Source organism: Eulemur rufifrons, chromosome 6 (assembly GCF_041146395.1).
Source record: "Eulemur rufifrons isolate Redbay chromosome 6, OSU_ERuf_1, whole genome shotgun sequence".
In the NCBI taxonomy this organism is placed as follows: Eukaryota; Metazoa; Chordata; class Mammalia; order Primates; family Lemuridae; genus Eulemur; species Eulemur rufifrons.
Genome location: NC_090988.1, coordinates 71,151,519 through 71,163,538, shown reverse-complemented (window position 1 = coordinate 71,163,538; position 12,020 = coordinate 71,151,519). Strand labels below are relative to the sequence as shown.

At 36.3% G+C, this 12,020-nt stretch overlaps 1 protein-coding gene across 10 annotated transcripts in view; it reads right to left on the bottom strand.

The window, feature by feature from the left end:
* The window catches only part of GAS2 (growth arrest specific 2), a 124,411-nt gene extending 114,188 nt beyond the window's left edge, over positions 1-10,223 (bottom strand). For 2 of the 10 annotated variants that reach the window (XM_069469709.1, XM_069469719.1), the window contains exons 1-2: positions 8,432-8,486; positions 2,120-2,284 (exon numbers count right to left, since the gene is read on the bottom strand). In XM_069469709.1, coding sequence (XP_069325810.1) covers positions 2,120-2,264 — 145 coding nt within the window. In that variant the 5' untranslated portion in view covers positions 2,265-2,284; positions 8,432-8,486. The other 8 variants (XM_069469712.1, XM_069469717.1, XM_069469716.1 and 5 more) reach the window with 7 other exon arrangements.
* Between the last annotated feature and the right edge of the window lie 1,797 nt (positions 10,224-12,020).

The window sequence follows — 12,020 nt, the reverse complement described above, 5'->3', positions numbered from 1 at the left end:
TGCTTCTTTGCTAATCTACTCCAAGCTTTGTAAGAATAAGTACTATGACTATTCTTGATCATCAGTGCCTAGCAGATTGTGTCTGGAACACAATAATCATAATAGTTATTATTTACTGCTGATTACTACATGTCAGACCTTGTTCTAAAAATGATGATCTCATTCAAATCTCCAATAGTCCTATAAGTTTGGTTTTTTACTGTACTTATTTTACAGACTATAAAACTGAGGCAATAAGTACAATAAGACATTTGTCCAGTATCACATAATAAGTGGTAAAAAAAAGATATTACAATTGGAGCATTCTTATTCCAGTGTGCATTTTTAACCAATACCTTCTGCTGGTACACATTCAAATACATGCTGAATAAATGAATGAACTTACACACAAAGTCAAATTAACAGTTTCACTGAAATATATAAATGGAATAATAACCTATACAGTATTTACTATATGCCAGACACTATTCTAAGTACTATACATATTTTAATCATTTATTCCCAAAGCAACCCTTCTAGGTAGATACTACTATTATTACCCACGTATAGATGAATAAAATGAGGCCAGAAACATTAAGTAACTTGCCCAAGATCACGTTGCTAACAAGTGGAAGAGCTGGGGTTCAGACAGCCTGTGTTCTTTACTTCTATTCTATACTGCATAGTTGTGATTGCCCATATCTAAAAACAGACAGTTCGAAGTTAATAAGTTACTAATATAACAATTGTTAGTGAACTCCAAAAAGACAAAAGAGAAGAAATCCATCTGATTACGCTAAAAAATAACTCTCCTTATCTAATAAAGATAAAAGATCTTCCTTTGCATGGATAAATTACCAAAAAGTGGTAGACCCTTCCTTCTGGTGGTTACAGTTCCATAATAGTGTGAAGAGTCTCGCTGGCGAGTATCTTATTTCTGACCTCAGTACCCCTTGGCTGAGCACCTTTGTGAAGGGCACAACTTGCATACTCGTATTTGGTAGCCTTGGTTAGACTACAACCAGCTGCCAAAATTGTGCACACAGTAAAGAAAAAAGAAACATAGGATAAGGACACCCTAGAATAAAGACTAAAAGATAAATAAATACAAAAGCCATGGAAAACCATGGTGAGCAAGGAAAGCTCTGCTAAAATGTGTTAAAACCTTGCCAAACCTTGCTAAAATTTCTGATGAGCAAGGAGTGTCTCACTAAGCTTTTCAGTTTTATCAGCTAGAAAGTGAGGATAACAAGCTTTCCTTGACAGATTCTTTAAATAATCAAATAGCATTGGTGAAATCCCTTCTGCAAATGATAAAGCACGATACAAATTCTATGTTTGCTCAATATTCAAATCTCACATCTTATAAACTCTATTTGGGTCTTTCCCTCAGGTCTTAAATCAATGTTATTCTCCATAAAAAAAAAAAAAAAAAAAAAAAAAAAACTATTAGTGGAAACAGTGTGGCTACACATATCCTGTAAATGTATGATTTTATTTTGCACATGGTTGAAATTTTATCCTGTGAATATGTCAGCACAATAGAAATAAAAAAGGAGGCAGTTTGAGGGTGAGGTAGCATTTTTCTCAACAACACTACTGTTACACTGGAGCTTAAAAACAAAAGCAAATTGAAAAGAAAAATTTTAGTTCAAGGTTGGATGACTCTAGTCAGTTCATTTGGACAAAAGATAGATGTTTTTTGTTCCTGAGTATAGGTATTCAGCAGTTTTAGAAGGTGTGCTATAAAAGTAGGGCAAAGAAATCCAGTTTTAGAAGCCAGATTTCACAGGGACTGTGGCCTGTGTACAATGTCAAAAGGATAGGTCAAATTGGACAGTTGCATGAAAGGAAAGCCAAAAATAAATCAGACCAGCATATAGATGAAATAAACAATTTGACCACATATTTCCACATTTCAACACATGATATTGGAATTACTAAGCACAGTTAATGTGAGAGACTTTGGGAAATTCATTTAAATTTTCCACATGCTTCAGGTTTCCCAGATGTAATATCCAAATAATGAAAGTCTTTCTTTCCAAGGTGCTGTCACATGCTTAGGTGAAGGACACTACAGGAGGAAAAATAAAACAAAAACTGTTATCTTTTCTTACAAAACAAGATCTTATAACCTTACCTAATAGATTGGTTAACCACAAGGCCAGATCTTCTTTCATTGGTAGCAAATTAGCTTCATGTCTGCTGGCCAGCCATTGGCTATACTGATGCATATCAGAGAGGCCAGGTCCACTGCGTACCTTTGGGCTCAGAGCAGTGCACATTATTTATCCACTTGTAATACCTATTTTGGAAACAAAAGAACAATTGCTTTTTATACAGACTTCTCTTGTTAAAATTTTGCCGTTATGGCATAGTAATGAACCAGAGCCATGGATTTTTTGATGACAGGTCAGTTTATTAATGATTAAACACTATTTGCTTTATCTGTACTGGCCCTCTCACTTTTGGCCAACCACTTGGTAGGAAAAGCAGCAATCAAAGGTCAAATAGAATATCAAACAAGTTCTGAGCTTGTGTGACATTGGAAAGCGCCAGCTTCTAAAGCAAGAAATTTCACTTACTCTAACACAATAAAAAGTTACAGAGTTTGTTAGCTCCCAAGTTGTTAACTTCCATTGTTTGGGTTCATTTTTGAAACCATAGATTTCCACAGGATTTTAGGACTGACCACTAGCAACGACAGTATTGCACAACTTATTGTAAACACATGTCATTCCTCTTAAGACTACTGCCTAAAAGATTAAGCACATAGTTCTTTGGAGAGGACCAAGAACCCCTGGACTCACAGTTTAGAAAATTGGGGACGACAGGGGAGGAGATGCATTCAAAGAGTCTCTACTACATTTCTCTCTTACAGTCAAAGAAAACAAAAACCAGAGAGGATGAGTGATTTCACCAAGATCATATAGTTAGATTATGGCAGAACTAGGCTTGAACTTGGGTCTTCACACTCCAATATGACTGCTCTCTCCATAATGGCATGTTTTAATAAAATAGAATAATCAAGACTCTATATTGATAACCCAAGAGTTGTACCACAATTCTAACAAATACTGCCAGAGGTGTTTATTTGTCCTCTACTGCCCCCTCTTTCTTGCTTTGTATCTTTCCACTTTAATCTGTTTTACATACTTGGTTTTATCTGCAATCATCTTTAGAGTAGAAGTGTTTAAATATTGTATATCTATATGTAATATTTCAATACTTATGGTATTTCATTATTTTAATATTTATGGCATTTTAAAGTTACCAATATAAGTTATATATTCTCTTTTGGGTTTTATTCTTTGAAACTTTATATGGTATTCCTTTCCAGTTAATCTCAAAGTCTAGTTCACTTAGCATAAGTTATTTTCTTTAAAAAAAAAAACCCTGATATTTACAAAAACGCAAAACGTGACCATCTCCCAAATATTTTGCTGTATTATTAGAAAAGAACACTGGGAGTGTGAATAAACACCCAAAAAGCATCATAAATATACAATTTAAGAGCACAATTTCATTTCTAATGCAATTACTTGCTCGAGTAATTTTTTTGAAAAAAATTACCATATATTTTCTTTGAAAACATTTTCCATGTATCTATCTTGTCAACCATTGCAAATGTGAACTGCTTTCAACACAACTTGTCAGAGGTTACTAAACTGTCAGTATAGGAATTGGAACATCATCACTGTTTACTCTTTCACAGTTAATAATAACATTATTAATCTAAGTCTTAAAGTTTTCTCCAAACCATATGACTAAACACCAAAAACCTAAAACACTGTTTTGCCCCAGTTCTTCTAAAAAGATATCAAGTCCTAGGAAACAAAACATCTCCCTGTAGCTAGTTAGGACTCCTACAGGTCAGCTTGGCTCAGAAACAAACATTTAAATAATAAATTCATAATGTTTAACAACATGATTCATACATTTAAATAACTAATTGTAATCTTAAAAGGGTTACCTCTAAAATGCCTTTCTTCTCAAGACACAATCTCTCCCACTACTTTCCTGAAAGTGAGATGTGGTAGTTCAGTAACTTTACCTACACCCCATTATGTGCTCTGCAACTTCCATTTAAGCATCAGAGTCCTATTTGCTCTATAAAAAGCAAGAAGACACCTCAGATTCTTAAGCTCATTGTCCAGCAAAGAATTCATCAAGGGATAGTTTACAGTAAGCCTAATGGCATGTAACAATTTCAATGAGCCAGAGGGACACAATCCTTCCCCTCAATACTTCCACTAAACAGTGAAGTGTTTCTTTTCCTTGACAGTGGCACATTTATTTCTCATGTACTCTATCCTGTGTATTGCCAGAAATGTAATTTGAACTATCTTCTAATATTTACAGATGATCATTAAGTAAAAATAAGAATAATTAACCAATTTTATTTTGCTACTTTGTACATAATCAAAATTTCAGTGGTGAGAAAAAGCAAGAAAAGAGTTATATTTTCTCAGGAGGCAAAAGTGACAGAAAGAAGGCTTAGTGAGTAATTAACAAGCTGTAGAAACTGAACATATGACACACGTGTAGAAACCTAAAGTCACTGTCATAGATTGGGACTCTTCTGTTGAAGTCCCTTCTGAATAGAATTAGGATTGTCAATCCAATTTCTCCTAATCCTTTTTTCATATTTCAAATCACCACCAAACTGAGCATGACTCCATGGTTTAGCTGAAAGTCACTACCTGGAGGAATTGGATTTAGATTTGGCTGAGACATGAACATGAACATGGAAATGGCTCTAGCTAGCAGGATCAAAATTTGGAGCATGGAGAATTTACCTCATCATAAAGTAGTTTCCAATTGAAATGAAGAAACTGTGGTGAAGAAAGGTCAAATAAATTTATATTATCCAGAAGAAAAGGCTATTCCAGAATTGTACCCTTCTTAGAATTTTTACCAAATGTTTAATTGATCTGGATGAGTTGAATTGCATTATAAAGAACAAACTATATCAAAAAAGATCACTTTTAGTTCTTTTGAATTCATTCAAAAATTTTCAAAATCACAAGAGATGTCAGGGGTAGCTTTTAAAGATGGGACATGAAATGATTAATGATCCACTAGACTTGAAGAAAAAAATTAGGTTAGGGAGAAAGAAAAACATGTTTTTGTAATATTTCTAAACACTGAAAGGTGTTTCCAATAAAAGTTAAATAATCTAAATATTTAAAAATCTTGATAATTTTGGTAAATATTAAAGTCAATCACTTTGGAAAGAGGCACAAAGACTGCAATGCTTCCATGGCTCCTTCAAGCTTTCTGGGTGGATAACTAAAGGTGGATAACTCAACCCTCAGGGCTTGGAATTCAGAAAAATAAAATTTAAAGGGAAAAACATGCAGAAACTTAATACAAAATCCTTCAAAGACTGTGTGTGTATTTTTTTTTCTTTCTTTCCATAGTAGAAGTGATTCTGGAATAACAATTATGAATACGATGAGACTTGAACTAGCCCAGGGGAAGAAGAAAAACATTAATGACTCCATAAGTAAAATATCACATGTGTAAAGACTGTCTAGTTTGTTGTTTCAGAATTCCAGCTGAAGACATCATAGTTTTGACTCTCAAGAAAAAGTATTCTTCCATGCCACCTAGAGGTGTGCTTTAATTATGACCAAGATGACCTCTGGCTTATCTCTAGACTTTGCCGACATGTTAGAGAAAAAGAACTGCAATATTATATAGAAAATAAATTAGAAAGAAAAATAAAAATAAAATGATAAACATTATATATCACTACTATCTGCTATGTGATTCCACTAAGAAGCCTGACTAATGGATAGAATATTGGAATTGGAATTAGAAGTCCAGGTTCATATGATGTCTCCACTACCTAGACATTAAGGAGCTAGTCTATTCTAGTCATATGACTTTTCTCTTTGTACTTGAGTTCTTCGCTATGTACAATGGAGACTAACACCTTAAAGATAATTGTGAGGATTAAATATTTATGCCAGTGCTTGGCATATATTTTATATTAGTGAAATCTAAATCATCATCAGCAATATGCCAAACTAAGCTTCCATGGACTTATCTTAAAAAGAAAAGCAATCCTATGACAAAATAGGAAGATTATATAGAACTCTATAGCCTTAAGAAAGACAAAGGACAAGGGGGAGAAGTGCAAACAGATAAAAGTAGTAAAGATAATTTACCATAAATAATGGAAAATTCAAAATTTTCTTAATATTGAGAGGGATGCTGCCTCCAAGATTCTGATTAACTAGTTAAAGACCATAAGCTATTAACATATGGAAATGCTATACCTCTCAAAATAAACATGAAAGGCTATCACTACCATCACCCTCATCTACACACACACACACACACACACACACACACACACAGAATCAACTGTGGCCATGCAAAACAATGAGTCCTAATCAAGCCACAGTCAAGAGGCCCATTACTAAAGGTAATCTTTGCTTTCATCTGCAGCATTGACCTCACCTCTATTCAGTTGTGTTAAGGATGTCAAACAATACAAAGTTTGCAAGTTAATAACACTTTCTTTTAAAATTAAAAACAAACAATGCCCCAAACCAAACACCATTTCAAAATCTGGAAAGAGAAAAAGCCATCTTTCAAGCTGAACTCAAAGACTAAACCAAAAAGGATGGTTCTAGAAGGCTCTTTCTTTCTTCATTGTGAGTTCTTTACTCCTTTGTTACTCATTTTGGCTAACCAATAATATCTCTACAAAAAGGTATTTTCAACCAATTTCATGAATGCAAAATCTTAATCTAAGGGTCTATTCAGAAAATAAGGTCCATAATTTAATAAGAAAGGCAATTTCAGGTCTTGTAATGGGACCTCCACCTCTGGCTCAGTGGAGCAACTTATTCACAAATAAAAAAGCACCAAACATAAAGCAAAATAACACTCAATGCTAGTTTATCTAATTACATAATAAAATCTTTAAACTCAAAAAACTTAGAAGATCTATCTGGTCAAATTCATCATTATTAATAAGGGGCTGGTAGCCTAAGAAGACATTTTGCCTAAAGTAACAATACTATTTAGTCAGAGTAATTAAAAGTGTCCTACACTACTCTCCTGGTGCCCAACTTGGGGTAACGCTAACTCTCTTCTAGGCATCTCTGTCTTATCCCACAGTCCCACGATAATTTGTTTTTAATGGAATCATGGTATGAACACAACAAAAAAATCCATCTCAAATCATGACCAGAAAAATTAAGACTAAGTGGGAACTGATTCTTTTTTATGTTCATGTTAGGGATTCTTTTTCAAGTTTTCTTTCTTTTCTTTATCCTACTAAACCATCCCTCCAAACAATTTAGCACAGGTTTTAAAACCCTACCAGATAAGTGTGGGACATAGTTTGACTGGAAAACCATCTGATGGTTATGAATCAATTAGACTAAGGTACTTACATCAAAATTTCATATAAGTTGATTAGGTAATCCTTAATTCATGAGATGATTTTGTTTTTTTATATATATAATACAAAGATTTCTATTTTACTCATCTATAATATAGTTAAGAGATAGCATAGTTCTACATTCTGTTGAAATATATATGTGTTTGTATATATGATGGTCTCATGGGAAAAAAATTAGTAAAATCTCAAGTGAATTGACTCTGAAAACATTTATACAGAAAATTATGCAACCCATAGTCAAGAGGCCCATCCCTAAAAGTAACCTTTGCTCTCATCTGCAGCATTGACCTCACCTCTATTCAGTTGTGTTAAGGGTGTCAAACAATGCAGACACAAAGTTTGTTGTCAATACAAGCATCTCACTCATTTTGACAAAAGATATTTTCTATTTGCACTTCAGTTCATTTCTCTAGTCACAAAAACAATGAGTGAAAAACCTTGATAATTGTTCAGAAGAAATTAAAAGGAACAGTTGGATCCCTTTTGGGCCTCAATATCAATACACAAAAATACCAAAACAACATTACAACATCTCCTGCAGTTTTAAACAAGAGTCTCCCCATAAACAAATTGTTAGAGCCTCATGATTTGCTTTCAACCAAGGTAACTTTAGTTTCGCAAAGTTTCCCAGAGTCTACAAAACAATGCAGACTTCCAGTCTTGGAGCAAAATTTTTAAATACACAACATAATTAGGGTTAATATAACACCCAGCATTTCACCATACCTGGAAGTTTAAGGTTTAAACTAAGTTTTCTTAATAAGATACAGGAAAACTTAGGGGCAATAACATGACCTTTAGCACAAGGTGAAATAATTTTTGCCATGTGCATTTATTTCCCGGTAAAGCTCAGTCCACATCACCAAAGTATAGTGTTTAGCAATAAAGTAAAGAAATAGGCCCAAACTTTGGTAGCACACAGGCTGAAATTCAAACTATCTTACTGTGCAAGAGACCACTCAGGCAGCCCTGTAAAAGCTCCAATGTGCATTGCAAAGGCACACTGTCCCTCATCCATCTGTCCCTTACCTTCTCTTAGGCAGTCAAAACCCAGACGCCCATGTTGGAGAGGACCACCAAAGCCACCACCTTCTGGGCAGTTAGAGGGAAGCATTCCTTGAGAAGGAGCTCATTGATCAATTTCAAAAACAGGCTGGGCAAATCAGATCCCAGAGGTAGTTAATCAGTGCCCACACTGCTAAGAGGTTGGGAAAAAGAAGCAATGAGCAAGCACAAGGGCTTGTTCTCTGCTTTGACTCTGCAAATCTCAGGGGACAGGTGAAAAGGAAAGGTGGATTTCCTCTGCCTGACTGGTACATCCAACCTGTCTGAGCCTTTATTTTAACACTAGGATGCCCCATGGGTGTTCCTCTGCACATGCAGATCTTATTCCCTCAGCATAAGATCTCCCATACACAATTGATCTATCTTTTGGGGGGGAGAGAGGGATATATTTAAGAGTGAGGTTTTGCAAACTCTTAACTGTAAGAAGGTAAAGATGAAACAGGTGAGAGAATGAAGATGAAGGTGGAGAGGGTAAAGACTGATTTCAAAAAGGTTAAGGGGGAAAGAATTGAATAACCCTCCCCCACCTATAACTGTATTGGCATTTAGAAAACAATCTGTTAACTCGTTTTTGGGTTGTTTTTTTTTTTTTTCTCCCTTTCCATTTAAGACAATAGAAACTTCAGATGTCTGAGATAACTTAATGGCAATTTTCCATACTGAGCTGATAGAATTTGATTTCGCCAGGATAACTCATACCTCCAAAGCAAAATCGGCTCCTTTGCTCCCCAAACAGATTCTAGTTTCATCTCTGGACTGGACAAAAAGAACAATACTATGCAAAATCTTCCCAAAGAGTCTTGATACACAGGCTAGCTAGCGTTTGTTTATTCGCATAAAACTCAACTCTGTCAAACTCATCAACCCAAAACAGTGAGTATCACCCCAAATCACACGTGCGCTGCTTTTTCCTAGCGTTCTGGTCTCATTGTCCCAAGGAAAACATTCAGGATCGGTCCGTTAAGACCATCGCCTTTCTGCCTCTCCCCCACCCCCATAACAGACAATGCTGAGCATGCATCACAGACACCCTTGTGCACGAATGCAGATGTGTGCATTTATAATCGATGTGCTAATTAGAAGTCCTCACTCTGTCCCTGGTTGGCTGAGCCGCCCCAGCGGGCTTACGTGCTGCGGTCATTTGGGCTGTTCCACAATAGAGACGAGGAACACATGGTTGTTTCCAGGGAATCAGAAAGTCACCCACTGCAGTGACTACCCACTCTTAGCGCCAGAGTCTCTCCAACTGTCCGCAGCTCTTCAACCTTCTCCACTTCGTCCCTGAGGTTATTTTTAATGACCTTCCCCCTCCCCCACGCCCCCCACCCCCGCTGCAACAACAGAGAGGCAGAGGCTCCGGCAGTCCCCAGCTGCAGAGCGCGCACGCTGCGGTGGCGTTTGCGCGGAGCTGGGCCAGCCCGCCTTGCTCACCCCTGTGTCCAGAGCTGGGCTACTGGCTGTTCTCAGTGGCGCCTGGGCTCTGAGCTGGGATCCTGCAGCTTCTCCGGGCCAACCCCCTCCAGGCGCAGGTCCTGCAGCAGCGGCTCCCCGCACCCCACCAGCCTGGCGGCAGCGGTAGCAGCTACAGCCGCACTGCCCCTCTTCATACTTCTCTGATGGCTCCTCTTGGTGCTGTTTGGGAAAACGATTTTTTCTCCCTGCCAGAAACAGATTTCCTACATTTCATCAGTCCACATAGACCGAGCGGAAGTAAAATGCTTACTTTTTCTGGTGGACAGCAAACGCAATTGACACTGATTTACCCTTCAAACCGGGAGAGATTGTATTACAAGCCCTTGGCAGCAATTCCGAGGTTGGGGCCAAGTTCCAGCCCCCTCCTTGTCCCCCAAACACTAACCTAAGAGAGAAAGGATGGGGGTGGGGAGGGGATCATATTTAACTTCAGGGTTTTAACAGAGTCAATGGCTTTAGCACAATATTAAAATTGGGTCTTGGAAAAGTTCTGCGTTTCTGGCCAGTGATTTTGCAGACAGGCATGAGCTTTCCAGTAACTTCGGCCACTCTTCCTTCCAAATTGAACATTTTGATGTCTTACAATTCTCTTTAAATGTCAGATTTTAGAAGAGGTTACACTCCAGGCTGTTTCTGCTTTATAAAAGGAAATACAATTCCACCCTTCCTTCTTTCAGCCTCAGTAATGTTGAATGTCAGAGACAATTTTCTCCAACTGTTGTTTATTAGTACATGTATTCTGAGATGAAAAGTCTTCCATGAAGTAGACAGATGTTCACGTGTCTGCTTCACCTCCAATATACAGTGGCCTCTTGCTGTGTCCTAATTGCCTCAAGTTACCACTTCCAATGGAGAGTAAATGAAAAGTATTATACTTTTTGCATTGTTTTGTTCTGATGTTCATCAGTTTCATGGATATTTCCAGCCAATGTTTATGATGGCAGTGGCACAGATATTCTGATCCTCTCTTGGGTACCATTTTTAAAATGATGAGTTACCTAGCCCCTCGCCCATAAAAACTACCTATAGATTCACAATAGCATAGGGATGCAGATATTTTTAAATGTAATTGAAAAAAATGCATTTCGCATTTATTATTGCTTTCATCTGGAAGTGGTTATTTTCTCTAAAACATCCAGAAATGGCATCAGTTATTTGTTTGTAGTGGCATTACAAATAATGCAGAAGAAGAGAAAACAGATTGAAAAGTTTGGTGGCATTGAACTACACAAGCTTTTTATTTTAGTTCAATTTGGTGTTGCAGCTGGTAGCTACATATTCCTCCTTAGCTTCCCAAAAGAAAGGAAAAAGAGCCATTCCTCATTTTAAGGAGAAACAGCATTATTGAATATACATAAATAACAATGAAGCATACAGAAGTGGTTACTGATGAATTTGAGTAAATGAATCTGAATAATAAAATCTCTCAAAACTTTACTAGGTCCGAGCATTCCTACAGCCTCAACAAAGTATTTTGAGTGTCTGAACCTATACAATTTAAGTAAAATGTCAAAGGTCCTTGAAAATTTTTTATGATAAAAACATCAGCCAATAAATGTTAATTTAAGCATTCTCAGGATATATAATGAGTTCAGAAAATTTAGAACCTTGGACTTTGAAAATCTTATATCCTATTGCTCCCCAGTTGTAAATATTCTTGTCACATTGTTCAATATTGATGTTATAAAAAGCAAAGTGTAAGGCAATGTTTTTGTTGATTCAGGAAAATCCTAAATCCAGGTTGGGAAAATAAGGAGGCTTACAAAAACATTGGAAAAGCATAATCAATATTCAAAATTACTCCCTCTCAGTGCTTATTTCTTCCAGCTATTTTTAGTCTAAAATTCTGCATTATATCAGATCCTCTTTCCTTTAAGAAAAAGCCAAAAGAAAAAATATCAAGATAAATATAGAATATGCTGCTTCCTCCTTTAACATCTAAGAGTTGTGCTAAATATTTTTTTGGCAACAAAAGAGAAGTAAGTAATACAAAAAATTTCTGAAGAGGCATCAAAATAATGTTTTTATTTTAATTTTCATAGCATTTGTAATAATTATCACTGGATTTTTATCTTGTATT